This window comes from Sinocyclocheilus grahami, unplaced genomic scaffold, assembly GCF_001515645.1.
Source record: "Sinocyclocheilus grahami isolate Dianchi unplaced genomic scaffold, SAMN03320097.WGS_v1.1 scaffold1770.1, whole genome shotgun sequence".
Taxonomy (NCBI): domain Eukaryota; kingdom Metazoa; phylum Chordata; class Actinopteri; order Cypriniformes; family Cyprinidae; genus Sinocyclocheilus; species Sinocyclocheilus grahami.
Genome location: NW_015506949.1, coordinates 93,131 through 107,682, shown reverse-complemented (window position 1 = coordinate 107,682; position 14,552 = coordinate 93,131). Strand labels below are relative to the sequence as shown.

At 40.1% G+C, this 14,552-nt stretch overlaps 2 protein-coding genes across 6 annotated transcripts in view; both read right to left on the bottom strand.

Moving 5' to 3' along the window:
- LOC107572537 (transforming growth factor beta-1-induced transcript 1 protein) overlaps nt 1-14,552 on the bottom strand; it is a 78,419-nt gene that overhangs the window by 4,301 nt on the left and 59,566 nt on the right. The window lies entirely within an intron of this gene.
- LOC107572538 (uncharacterized) lies at nt 5,342-8,708 on the bottom strand. Of its 4 annotated transcripts, XM_016258957.1 has the most exons (7): nt 7,641-8,708; nt 7,349-7,529; nt 6,799-7,132; nt 6,464-6,706; nt 6,241-6,370; nt 5,891-5,955; nt 5,342-5,797 (listed from the first exon to the last, which is right to left on the bottom strand). In XM_016258957.1, the coding sequence occupies exons 2-6, from the start codon at nt 7,357-7,359 to the stop codon at nt 5,945-5,947; spliced, it is 729 nt and encodes a 242-aa protein (XP_016114443.1). In that variant the 5' UTR covers nt 7,360-7,529; nt 7,641-8,708; the 3' UTR covers nt 5,342-5,797; nt 5,891-5,944. The 4 variants fall into 4 exon arrangements, 1 of the variants encoding a protein (XP_016114443.1); XR_001607365.1 differs by lacking the exons at nt 6,241-6,370; nt 6,464-6,706 and having other exon boundaries at nt 5,891-5,994; XR_001607366.1 differs by lacking the exons at nt 6,241-6,370; nt 6,464-6,706 and having other exon boundaries at nt 5,891-5,980.

Below are 14,552 nucleotides of genomic sequence, written 5' to 3'. Positions count from 1 at the left end.
TTGAAGTGGAACCTGTTCGTTGAGTGGTGTTCTTCTCGCCGAGAAGACCCCCGAAGATGCCCGATCGGAGTTGTGCTGTCCTTTTTGCAGCAAGGGTTGGAGCGAAGGCTGTCTCCCTCCACCCTTAAAGGTTATGTCGCTGCAATCGCTGCTAACCACGACCCTGTAGAAGGAGGTCGTTGAAGCATGACCTGGTCGTCAGTTTCCTTAAGGGGGCAAGAAGGTTAAATCCTCCCCGGCCCCCCTCTATTCCCTCGTGGGACCTGACGCTGGTGCTCACGGCACTACAGCAGGGCCCATTTGAGCATTTTTGCAGGCGGTTGAGCTGAAGTTCCTTTCAATGAAGACTTTGCTCCTGCTAGCATTGGCCTCCATCAAGAGGGTAGGGGACCCGTGTTTCCCCGGCAGACTTCTGCCATTCCAAGAGGGTTCAATCACCTCCATTCTTCCATATGCACCTAAGGGATGTCCATATGTGTATTGCTCCGAAACCTCCTTCGGGAAGGTTTGAGCTTCCGTAACGTCCCTGTTCCAAGTAGAACGGGTGCGTTTCCCCAGTGTCATCCAGTCTTACTCAGTGGGTAGTGCCATAGTAGCAGTAGCTGATGCTCTTGTGCAGGCCCTGGCCTACGCCAAAAAGTAGAGGCGCAGGTGGCTTCCACAGGACACTGGAAGGGGCAGTAGCTGTGGCCTTTTGGTAGGATCCCAATTCGTCGGTCCTCCGACATGACGTCGAGAGTGACTGACTGAAAGGGAACGTCTCGGTTACGTATGTAACCCTCTTTACAGTAGATTGGTCCCTCTAAGCGAGATCCCAATTCGTCGGTCCTCTGACGTGACGTCTCCGTTCCCTCCTTCAGGGAACGAGGGTTACATACGTAACCGAGAAGTTTCCACCGCAGGAGCCAGGATCTAAATAAAGTTCAGGGTAAAAATTTGCCCCTCAGAAACTCCTGAGTTTGCTGCTTAACATTCAAATACTTGACCAGTGTTTGCTGTAGCAGTTTGCAAGTACAATTTCAGACACTATCTGAAATCATCTAAAGTAAACACTCTTTTACTCCATATCACAGTACATATTGTTCTACCCTATTAATTCTTAAATAAGTAGTCAAAAACAAGTTATTAACTAACCATCATATTTAACAGTCTTGCATTCGATGTAGGAGAGAATTACTAAGCAAATAAGCAGCAGCATTTACATTTACATTTGGTAATTTTGCAGACGCTTTTATCCAAAGCGACTTACAGTCGGGGAACACATAAAGCGATTCTTCTTAAAGAGGCAAACAGACACAGGAAGTGCTCGTAATACCAAGTTTTAGGCATTGTTCAAATAAGTACAAGCTAGAAAGGAAAGGAATAAATTAAGAGAAAGACAAAGTTTTTTTTTTAAAATTTAGGATGAAGGATTTAATTTCAAAGGATTTACACAGTATGTATTTACGTATTTACACAACTGTATTTATGCAGCAGAAGTGGTCTATTACGGTATATTGCTGTGAGGATACGCCAACTAAGCTATGGATATTAGAACAGGTTAAAGTGAAATAAGCATTTACGCTGTATCCACCTTTTTTCTACTGAGCCTACTGACATAAGGCTGCACTACAAATAATCCTTATCCGTAAGTTTGACTGAATGAGCTATACATTTTCCTTCATTTTCTATTTTCTTCTCACTCCACTGCATTCTTTTCCACCTCATTATTATCTTTTCTTTAGTATTCTGATGCAACAATATGAAAAATTACATATATTGCGAATTTGTGGTCTGCTCTCCTGATTTAATTTATGATATATCTGATTAATAATTAAGTGGAATGCACTAAGAATCTGTTTTTCTCTACCCAAATCCTCACGTCTCTTTCCAGGTTTGTTTTCACACAGCTATGCTAAATGTTATATATATTTGCAAATTAAGCCCTTGAGGTGTGTAGGGGCCTTAAGAACCAACTCGTGATTCAGAGGGCATTTGAGGAAAAACAGAGCAATGTGCCTGAATAAAGTGAAGAACCTGAAGAAATAATCTGAAATAAAATCTTACTTTTGAAGATTACATTTTTTAACCAGATCATTGTAATTAGCAAAAAATACTGTCAATGAAAAAGTCACTACATTTAACTAGGCCGAGGTCCTGCCATTGCTTGAAAGTAGAATCTAGCTTGGCAGCTGGGAAAAGATTATTATTACACATGGGGGTTTCCAAGGAGAAGTCTGTGAATTGAAATGCTTGTTTAAACTGATTATACATTTTGAGAGTCGAAATTACAACTGGATTTGAGGAGAACTGCGTTGGTAAGAATGGTGACTTCATTGTTCCCTATCTGTCGGTCACTACGAGTTATGCTGTGACGACATTAGGGGTCTTACTTGGGAGCCCCAATCACCTCTGAGTTAAAGAGAAAACGCCAATGAGAATTGGCGAGTGGATTTTGCATGCCAAGCCACTCCCCTGTCCACACGGGTATATAAGGCGGCAGCGTCCATTCACTCATTCAGATTTTTGCTTCAGAGCTGATTGATTGTATGAGAGTGCAATTCACAAAGTCATTTCACCTCAGTGAGCTGTTCCGGGTTGGCGTTACAGTGTGTACAGCGGTGTCCCTGATTCAGCAATTCCCCTGGACGCTTCAACTAAATGTGCTGTCTGAGTGCTGTCTTCATGTCTGGGCATACAGCACGCTGAAGATGCGTTCACAGATGGTTCATGCCCGCACTGCGAGCACATGACCATGGGAACGCTGCAATCGCATCTCTCCTTTCTTAAAGGGAAAGGAGCAGACCCCTCTGTCACAACCCATCCCGGTTTCTCTGCCGGTTAGTGCCTTGGGAGATATGAGGATTACAGTGAGAGCTAATCCACCTGGCCAGTCCCCATGGACCTCTCACTCCTCACGCAGCGATTGCCCTGTAGAGCTGCTATGCGATTCAGTTTGCCAGGTGAGCCATGCAACGGGCAGGCAACCTCAGGGTCCTGGACAAGGCCTCAACTGCTTTGGCACATCAACTGCCTGGAGTTGCTGGCAGTGCTCCTAGCTCTGCAACAGTTCCGGCCAATGCTGAAGAGCAAGCACTTGTTAGTCCTCACGGACAATACTGCGGCTGTATCATACATCAACTGTCAAGGAGGTCTTTGATCACGTTGCATGTCGCAACTTGCCCGCCATCTATTCCTCTGGAGTCAGACACGGCTCAAGTCACTGTGCGCCGTCCACAATCCGGGGGAGCTCAACCATGCAGCAGATGCGCTCTCACGACAGCTCACTTTCCCCAGAGAATGCCGACTCCATCCCCAGGTGGTTCAACTGATCTGGAGTTGATTCGGGGAAGCTCAGGTAAACCTGTTTGCTTCACACAAAACCTCCCACATAGTTATACTATTCCCTGATCGAGGTCCCCCTCGGCACAGACATACTGGCACACAGCTGGCCCCGGGGTCTTCGCAAGTATGCATTTCTCCCAGTGAGTCTCCTCGCATAGACAACGTGCAAGGTCAGAGAGAACGAGGAACATGTCCTGCTGGTTGTGCCTTAATGCCCCACCCGTACCTGGTCTTTGGAACTCATGCTCCTCGCGACAGTCTCTCTCTCTGGCACATCCCGCTGAGGAAGCACCTTCTTTCTCAGGGGCGGGGCACTATATGGCACCCGTGTCCAGACCTCTAGAACCTCCACGTGTGGTTCCTGGACGGGACGTGGCAGGCTTAAGTGATCTGCCCCTGGCAGTGGTTGATCACTCAAGCTAGAGCTCCCTCTACCAGGCGAGCTTATGCCTTGAAGTGGAGTCTGTTCATGGTTTGGGGCTCTTCTCACCGAGAATACCCCCAAAACTGCCAGATCGGAGTCGTGCTTTCTTTCCTGCAAGAAAGGTTGGAGCGTAGGTTGTCACCCTCCACCTGAATCAAATTGAAAGTGTATGTCACTGATATCACAGCGCATCACGATGCAGTGGACGGCCTGTTCCTAGAAAAACATGACCTGGTCATCAGGTTCCTGAGGGGTGCTAGGCGGTTGAACCCTCCTAGGCCACCCTTCGTACCGTTCAAGTATATTTAAGTATACTTTATGTAGTAGGTATATAAATATCAGTCTGCTAGTAGTATACTTGTATAAGTGTACTATTTCAATACTCCTTGGGACTAAATTGGCCCACTTTCTAGCATATAAAAGTATACTTTAAGTATAACAGAAGTAAACTTTGAGTACACTACTAGTCTACATCTATGTATTTAGTTTGTACTGCAACTATACTAAAAGTGAACTTATAGGTATACTTATAGTTTACTAATTAAATACTTGTAGCTTTTTAGTACACTTTGAAGTATAGTCTTAGTAAACTACTAGTTTAGTAGTTTTATACTGCAAGTATACTCGTAAGTTTTCTTTAAGTGAACTTTACATCATACTTTAAGTATACTACTATGTCCCTATTTAGGTATTAATTTGTATATATTTTGTTACATGAATATCTGAACATACAAAACATCAAAAGAAAGAACAGGGTATCTGCATGCAAACAAAAACTTTTTATTCTAGCGTCATGCATTCTTTTTTATAAACACTTGAATGTGGGTAAGTTTTATAAATAAAAAAAATAAAGAAATAAATAAAATTTTGAACAAAAAGCTGAAAAAAGACTATTAATTGGATTCAGAATGATAATCAAAACATAGATGGAGTCGATCAACACCCCAAAGCTTGACAGTCATTATTACCTCTTCATTGGTCAACATTTTATTCCATAACGTTACACAGTTTGGATGCCGTTTTATGTCTGATGATCATGTTAGAATACATATGGAAGCATCTGTTGTTTCGGTTTCTTCTTCGATTGTCTTTTGAAATTCTGTACAGAAGATGTGTAATAGCGCCCCCTACCGTATAACAATGAAAACACGGATTCTCAAAGCACAAGTATAGCTCAAATATATTTTGACTTTTTCTAAGTATAAGTCAAGTATACTTAAATGTCATTTTAAGTATATTTCTGAGAAGTACATAACGCCCATGTCAGAAAAGTACATAAAAAGTAGACTGAAAGTATACTTTCCTGTTTTTAGTTTAAAAGAAGTATACTAAGAGCACACTTGAATAAACTTATTTTTCGTAAGGGTGGTGCTACAGAGGTTGAAAGTTTTGTAGCACAGGCCAAACTGTTGTAGCACAAACATAAAATGTCATCATTATCATTAAGTTATCATGTCTGAAAACAAACACAAGTAATGGAATTCATTACTTACATTGATTTTCCATACAGAGCACAAAAAATACAAACTATCACAAAAATTGTTTTACACAAAGTTTTTTTCTTTATTTGCTAAAAATGTTGTGCAGAAACAACACCTCTTACACATCAACATTACACATCAAAGTAGAATAGATCTGTGGGCAGACATCACTAAATAAAAGCTCTAAATTAAACACAAAATTTGCAAACTAGCAAAACGAACCTATACCATGAAACTCCTTTGAAAATAATACTATCAACAGATGCATCGTTTTTTAGTTTAGTGCATAGTGTATGTGTCACAGATCTAGCATGTCTGCTGGCCACTCTTTTGTATTTGGTCTCCTGGCCCTTTCAGAAGAGGTAATCCATTTAGCTGCTATCCGATTTGGATTGAATTCCTCCAATGGTCAGCCTTCTGCGCTGATGCGGATTAAGTCCTCAGCAGTGGAGACATGGAGGCTTCTGCGGGTAGTGTTCTTTATTCGATTCTGGGCTGAAAATTCTCGCTCACACTGAGTGGACGAAATTGGCATCACAAGCAGTTTTTCAGTCAAGTGCAGAAAGTTCTGAAATAAATGTAAATATGTAAAACTCGATTTATTCAGGAATGTAGACACAGTTTTGTAAATTGTGAAGAATGTTAAGTATAGCCCACATACCTTAAAGTCTGAGCAATATGGTTCCTTGGTGAGAAGTGTCTGCCACAGCCCTAGTCATGACCTGTCTGCAAAGGTGGTCCTGATTAGGGGCTTCAAATTAGGGGCTTGAAAAAATATATATGGTGTGGGGACATTTTGACATCAGAAATTTGGTAAAATTAAAACACTGAATGTTCTTTGATAGATTCATAAAACACATATCACCTAATCACTTATCTGCCCTCACTTTCTAAGAAGCTTGTCAAAATGTCGGAGAAGAGACTGAACCTCTGCCCTGCCATAGTGCAGTAATGCAGCTTGACTCTCTGGCCATGCATCATGGTTGAATATTCTGAAGCATTCAACTTCACCTTCCCCTGACTGATTCAGCAAACAACTGAAGAGTCTTATTTCTTCTACTGCAATGTCAACAGTCGCTGCCACATGGAGACTGCTGAATGCATCACCAGTCAAGGGAATTTGCCCTTTCAGCTCCACACTCTGAAAAATGTTAACAACAATAGCAAAATACAGTTGCCATTTCATTAAGATTAATTTATTTTTGTAAATCTCTTATTTGCTATTGTATCACACCTGAAAAGTAACAGTCCCTCCCTCACGCTGTATGCTCAGAAAATTCTCTAACATCCCTCCTGGTTTAGGCCTCAACTTCATTTCTTCCAATTCAGACACTGTTCTCTGTAGCTCAGCAGTGGCCTTGGGTAAGATCAAGTCATTTCCCTGTAGGATACGGCTAAGGCTCCCTATTTCTGCAAATACATCAGCCATAAAGTGGCAAAAGGCGCAGAACTCTGCATGCTCCATCTCACACTTGATCTGAAAAATTATATTTTTTAGAAATTGTAGAAAAACTATTTCATGAAACAACGTTAAAAAAGGATTGAGCAGCCCAATTTGAAATGTATTACCTTCTTAGCTCTGCCTTTCATTTCAGCAGAGGGAGAAGATGCAGACAGGCTGTTCATGTGTTGTAGGGTTGCAGCATACTGGCTGCTGTCCTGTTCATTCTGTCCAGCCGATTTGAGAAGTGCATGTAATGCACGCTCAACATGAGGAATCCAGCGTGTGCCTTTGACATTGGAAGGGTTACTGATGCTAACACCCAGCGTTTTGCCCAATGCCTGCAGCTCCCTCAGAGACTTTGGGCTATAGTGGAATGTTTTCCATAGCAAGAAGAGGAGGTCATAAAGTTTAGCTACCATGGGCTCCTTTTTTTGGACAGTCAGCATAGCCAATTCCAATCTAAATGAAAAGCAGTGTAAAAGCTTATTTATATATTTATTCAGTAAGTACATGTTCATGTGTGATATGGTGCATCAAAGTCTTAATGTTTACAATTTACCATTAGTAATTAGGAAGTTATTACTGTTCTGACTATGAATGAAATTACCTATACCAATTTTTAATGTATATTAGATTATTTTCAGCATATCTAACCAAAGCAATAATCAAATTTACCTGTGATGCATGCAGTGGTATGGAACTACATGCTTCCCGACCTCTTCAAGCAGGGCAGTGACACCTCCACATCATCCCATATTCACTGCAGCTCCATCCGCTCCAAAGCCTACTAGCTTGTTTATTCAATCTGTCTCCTGTCCTAGCTGCTCAAAAGCAGTCTTGGTGGCTTGTAGAACTCCTTAAATTACATAGATAACTTAAATTAATCAAAAGTACAAGGAACTCTGCATAAATTGTTTGAATTATTGTCTCATTATTGAAAAACACCTTAATAGTAACTTATACTCACCTAACGCATGGCTGTATTTTAGTTCCTGTTGCCCGACCAGCTTGCTTGCTGGCTTTCCATTCTGAAGGATTCGAACATAGACCATTTCACATTCCTTGTTCGATGTGTCCGTCTCCCCGTCGATCATCACAGAAAGGTAGCGGCTTGCTCTAATTTCATCCACCAGATCGGATTTCATTTCATCAGCTATCATTGAAATTATCTCTCTTCATCGTACGTGGTTATCATAAGATGGCGTTATGTCCGCTCCATTCTTTTTTCAGAGCAAAATCAACGGTTTAAACTTCGTGAAAGGAAGTTCTTCTTTAGCAATGCAATACGCCACATTCATTTTCATTTTAACTTCACGGAAAGCAGCATCATCTGCTTTGGCTGCCTGGGATCTGAGGGTGTGCAGCAGCGTGCTAGCCCGCTCAGGTTGTTGTTTGGCCATGAATGCATCTCTTGCAAGCAGATGACGCTGAGAAGTGCTGTGTTTTATATGTTATCTTTTTTAAAAATGCTGTTACCCATCACAAAGGGGTTGTCTACTTTAATCTTTTCTGGAGCCTCCTTGCACCAGCTACAAAACAAGAGCTGTTGGTCTGCATCGAAAATTAACCAAGGAAAATCCTTTTTCCACTTGGGGTTGTATCTATAAATTTTCTTTTTTGTTTCTCCCTTACTTTCATTTGGTAAAGTTGCTTCTGTCGTTTCTTCCTCACGGGCTCATTTGGGGTTTTCATGGATGACTTGAAAATACCGCTTAATTTTTCCTGTCAACACGCTCAACTAGCAGCTGCGTAGAAATTATGGGCTTAGGAATTGTGGGAAATGGAGTTGTATGAAATGACTCAATGCAGCAGGGACACAAGTTTTAATCGCACAATAGACTCCAACTACCATGTATAATAGCAGTGCGCAGTCAATATCACACACACACACAAACAAGCACAACAAAATCACTTCACACACTATTAAGCGGCTGTTATGAACATGCAAAACTGTACTATTGCACACATGCTACAATGGTAAATTTATTCATCGCACAGACCATTTTTTTCGTAGCAAAAATATATGTCATATATGTCGCACTGTACAGCCCTGAAGACCATCAGCAAGAAGCTTGGTGAGAAGGAGACAACTGTTGGTGTGATTATTCGGAAATGGAAGAAATCCAAAACAACCATCAATCGGCCTTGGTCTGGAGCTCCGTGCAAGATCTTGCCTCATGGGGTAAGGATGATCATGAGAAAGGTGAGGGATCAGCCCCGAACTACACGGGAGGAGCTTGTTAATGATCTTAAGGCAGTTGGGAAAATAGTCACCAAGCAAAACATTGGTAACACACTACCGTAATGGACTGAAATACTGCAGCGCCCGCAAGGTCCCCCTGCTCAAGAAGTCACATGTACAGGCCCGTTTAAAGTTTGCCAAAGAACATCTAAATGATTCAGAGAAGGCTTGGAAGAAAGTGCTGTGGTCAGATGAGACCAAAATTGAGCTCTTTGGCTTTAACTCGACTCACTGTGTTTGGAGGGAGAGAAATGCTGACTATGACCCCAAGAACACCATCTCTACAGTCAAGCACAGAGGTGGAAACATTATGCAACCGGCCCCTGGTGACTAACTACAAAAAAACGTCTTACCTCTGTGCTTGCCAACAAGGGTTTCTGCACCAAGTAGTAAGTCATGTTTTGCTTGGGGATCAAATACTTATTTCACTCACTGAAATGCAAATCAATTTCTAACCTTGATATAATGTGTTTTTTTCTGGATTTTTTGGTTAGTATTCTGTCTCTATACATTAAAATAAACTTACCATAAAAATGACAGACCCTTCATTTCTTTGGGTCAAACTTATAAAATCATCAGGGGATCAAATAAATATTTTCCCCACTGTATGTGGAGTGCACCTGGAGCTTCCGAAGCTCTGAGCAGCTCATTGTCTTCTAAGGAGGCCAGCAGAAAGGGAAGGCTGTCTCCAAGCAGAGTTTGGCCCACTGGATAGTGGATGCCATCACCTTGGTGTACCAATACCAAGGTGAGCTGTGCCCCCTGGGGGTGAGAGCTCATTCCACCCGGAGTGTAGCTTCCTCCTGGGCTTTGGCACATTGCGCCTCTCTGGCAAAACATCTGCAGAGCTGTGGGCTGGGTGACACCTAACACCTTTGCAAGGTTTAATAACCTTCACGTAGAGCCGGTGTCTTCCCGTGTGTTGGGTGACAGATAAGTGGCTGGAAGAACTGGCTCGGTGTCACGCTTGCTGAACCAGTTCCCCTTCACAAGGGAATGTTTTCATCTAGCCTTGCTGAAAAAAATGGTAAAAGATCTGAAATCTTTTTCCCGAAGTTGAAATTTCTTAGCACCAAAGTCATTGAATTTGCTCTGGGGCGTTGGGAAGGTTACAACTTACTGTATGCATTGGAATTTGCCTTGGCACACAGCGGCTTGTCAGCATTTGCAGCACCTCAGTGGTAATGACGTTCAGTGGTTATGGCACTTTCCATAGGTCCCCTAATGTCGTCACGACATAACTCGTAGTGACAGATAGATAGGGAATGTTTTGAACTCGTTCCCTGATAGAGGGAAACAGACATTATGACCCCTTGCCACAACCCTTGCCTTTTTGCCAACCCATATAAAAGAGGACAGCAACCTATTGGTCGACTGAAAAAAGGACTTTGGCAAGAAAATTGGGAGACTCTGAATCAAATACAATAATCTGGGTAACACATTCATTTTAACTCAGTTAAGTATTTTTTAAGTATGATGTATGATAAAAATAAAAAAATGCTATGCATATTTGTTAACTCATGGGCGCGTGTCAACACGTGCAACATACCTACAGACACATTTTGCTGAGCAAGCACCTGCTTCACCTTCATTTAGTTAACTGATGTAGTATACGCAACACAATGGCAAGTGGTAATATTGGATAAATGGCCCGTTTGGGCACACCACAAGGTGTCACTGTGGCCTCAAAGCTTACCCCTTGCCTGCTCTGGCTCGATTGCTATTACTGAGGTAAAACACGCCCTCCTCATTACCCTATGGACAAAGAAATTTAGAAATACATAATTGTGAAAATAAATAAAGGTAGAAATAAATAAATGTGGAAATAAATACGTAAAAAATACATAAATGTGGAAATAAATAAAAGTAGAAATAAAGAAATGTATAAATAAATAAAAATAAATGGAAAATAAAAATATACAAAAATAAGGAAATAAAAGTAGAAATAATTATTTATTTTTGCTTTTTTAATTTTATTTGTATATTTATTTATATATTTTTAATTTATTTATTGCTTTTTTACATTTATTTGTATATTTATTTATTTATGTATTTATTTCTTTATTTCAAATTGTCAGATTGTCATTCCATAATTACAACCTTGAATGTCTCCCATAATAATGACAGCAATATAGAGTCTGTTTTATTAATTAATAGAAAATTGTCAATCACACAAAATATGAATTGGCAAAAATTGGCGTCTGAAAGTAAAGTTGTGTTTAGCCTCAATACTGGGGAGTTGGGTAGTAATAAGAAAAACAAATATGTGACCATGGACCACAAAAACAGTATTAAGTGTCCATTTTTTCAAAATTGAGATTTATGCATCATCTGAAAACTTTCCATTGATGTATGGTTTGTTAGGATAGGACAATATTTGGCAGAGATACAACTATTTGAAAATCTGGAATCTGAGGGTGCAAAAAAATCCAAATATTGAGAAAATCACCTTTAAAGTTGTCCAAAGGAAGTTCTTAGCAATGCATATTACTAATCAAAAATTAAGTTTTAATATATTTACAGTAGGAAATTTACAAAATATCTTCATGGAACATGATCTTTACTTAATATCCTAATGATTTTTGGCATAAAAGAAAAATCTATAATTTTGGCCCATACAATGTATTTTTGGCTATTGCTAAAAATATATACCAGCGACTTAAGACTGGTTTTGTGGTCCAGAGTCACATATAAGGAATTACGGGGGTGTGGTCCGATTCAACAATAGTAGAGTATTCTATGTTTTTTATTGCAGGGATAAACCTTTTATCAATAAAAGAATAATCTATTCTTGAGTACATCTGGACATGTGAAAAGCAAGATAATTATTTTTTTATCAGGAAATAAGAACCTCCATGGATCCACACAGCCTATTTGAATCATATATCCAGCAAAAATCTGAGACATATTTAAAGGAGGTACTGTTTAGGGTTGGAGTGATCCATGGCGATCTAGAGGAGAACTGGCCCCCCGACTGAGCCGGGTTTCTCCCAAGGTTTTTTCTCCATTCTTGTCACCGATGGAGTTTTGGTTCCTTGCCACTGTCGCCTTTGACTTGCTTAGTTGGGGACGCTTGACTGATTGCACAGACACTATTGGAAGAGAACTGAACTGGATGATGACATCACTGAATCATCAATGAACGGGTTTTAGCTAAACCATGACTCTGTTATTGTCTTCTTGCATCATTGACAAACTATTTTCCTGTTTGACTCTGTAAAGCTGCTTTGACACAACCAGTATTGTATAAAGCACTACACAAATAAAGGTGATTTGACTTGACTTGACTTGACATGGCTGTATCCCTTACACAATTCAAATCTACACCAAATATAAGATGGTAAGTGTTTAAATCTAGTAACATCTAGTAGTTAATGTCATCCTATTTGGGTGTGTAGACACTGACCAGGACTACTGGCTTGCTAAAAAGATGGCCAGATACAATGATGTACCACCCTTGAGGATCTGAAATCATTCCAGATGCAGTAAATAGTACTCTTTTATGAATTATTAGGGCTGCACCCCTAGCCTTATGGTTAAAAGTCGGTTATGATCTTCAATACGTAGGTGTGTTTCCTGTAGAAAGGCTATTTCTGTTTTTAGTCTCTTCCGAAGTGTAAATATTGAAGTTCTTTTCACTGGTCCGTTTAAACCTCTAACATTCCAACTAACAAAGCTAAAACTAATAACTTTCCACTTTATTACCCGTATCTACCATTGTTTATCGACAGTTGTCTTAAAGTTTTAAACCTGATATCGAATATAAGATCAGTGACATATTCAATGAATTATCAAAATAAGTCATTATAATTAACAACGCAAAGGAAGACACATATGAACCACTCTAAAAAGAGAGTGCACACCTATCGCTTAGAGTTAAACCTGATATCAGAATCTAGGATAGATGATATACTCAATAAATTATTAAAAGAAGGCATTGCAATTGTCAGCGCCGAGGAAAACATATAAACCTCTCTAAAACAAAAAAAATTTAACTTAAAAAGAGGGGTATATTGAAACAGGTTTTTCATTCATAATAGTGTCTTAGGCCTACCTAAAAGTCAGCATCGTTTCTTCTCTTATGTAATTCACAATATTGCTGCCATGATATCAAGAGTTATTCACATGTAGCAATCCGCTGATCGTAAAAATGCTGAGCTTCATCTGGCGTATTGAAAAGGAATGTCTTGTCTTCATAATGAACTTGTGCTGGATGAAGCAACTGGAATCATACATTGTTCTGTTGTCTTTAACTCACATTGCCAAAACGGAAGCCAATATCGCACATTTCTAACTAGAGTTAAGTAATTCAGCGTGGTAGCCAATGCACACATATTTTAGGCCACTAGAGTTAAGCCATTCAGCGTGGTAGCCCAAGCACACATGGTCATATAGGCCACTTGACTTAAGCCATTGGGTGTAGTAGCCAAGGCCCACAGAGAAAGTAAAACTTTTGGTTCTCATGGCTCTTTGGAGCATTGTTCATGAGTTGTTCATTTCCCATGTCTTCTGCTTTGTTGAAGGGTAATTTCATGTATATGTGCAGCAGCAGCATGTCTGTGGATGTATTGGCATTAGCAAGTCTCTGTACTTGCTCTGCAGTAGCAGCAGCACAGCAGATCTTTTCCACCAAGACCAAATACATTAACATTGCCATGTTCATTACCATGCAAATCTCTCAAAAGAACAGTTAATCAAAAAATGTCATAGTTTTCTCACTTTCATTCTAAATCTGAATGACTTTGTGGGATTACAGATTTAAAGTGCCCCTATTATGCCATTTTTACGGTTCCTAATATTGTTTTGGGAGTTTCCTACAATAGGATTACATGCATGCAAGGTCAAAAAACACTTTCATTTTCTCAAAATATGCATTTAATATCACCTCATTTTCCAGCGATTCTCTAACGATTCGTTCGAAGCAGTTCAAAGATTCAGTCTCTCAAAACCCCTCCGTTCAGATGGCCTAGTCTGTTGTGATTGGTCTACGGCACACAGCGCGTTTCGGAAACGATAGGCCTATTTCAATAGTTCTGTATTTTGAACGCTCTATAGAAAATATAAACATCTATTATTTATCATACTTACAGTTTGTGATTCAGTGGAGCAGCTGGTCCAAATAAATAGGATACTGATCCATTTTTCAACAGCAAGCGTTTTGTGAATCCCATGTTGAACTCTCGAGATTAGAGAAGCAATAGGTTGTTTGCAATCATGTGATTATGATGACACACGAAATGCAGCTGGAGGGCAGGAAGTGATTTTTCTCCATAGAAATCACTAGCAGAAACTCAAAATGCCAGTGTTTTGCATTGTTTATGGATGCTCAAATCGGACAAACCGAGAAACTACAAGGAGCTTTTATCGTGTACAAAAATGTGTTGCTCATAAGGGGGGAAAATTAAAGAATTTGACTGAAAAACGCTGGAAAAAGTGGCTTGTAAACCTGCGTCTGCGGTCGGGAGGAGCGAAGCCGGATAATGCTCGTGTGTGCAAATGGTTAATATAAGATAATAATATATTAAAATATTAATAAAGAAATATATAAATAGATACAGGGTGACACTGTCAGAATTCACTGAATGCTAAACGCCACACATAGACACGATGTAAATAAGATATTGTTTGCAGTTCACG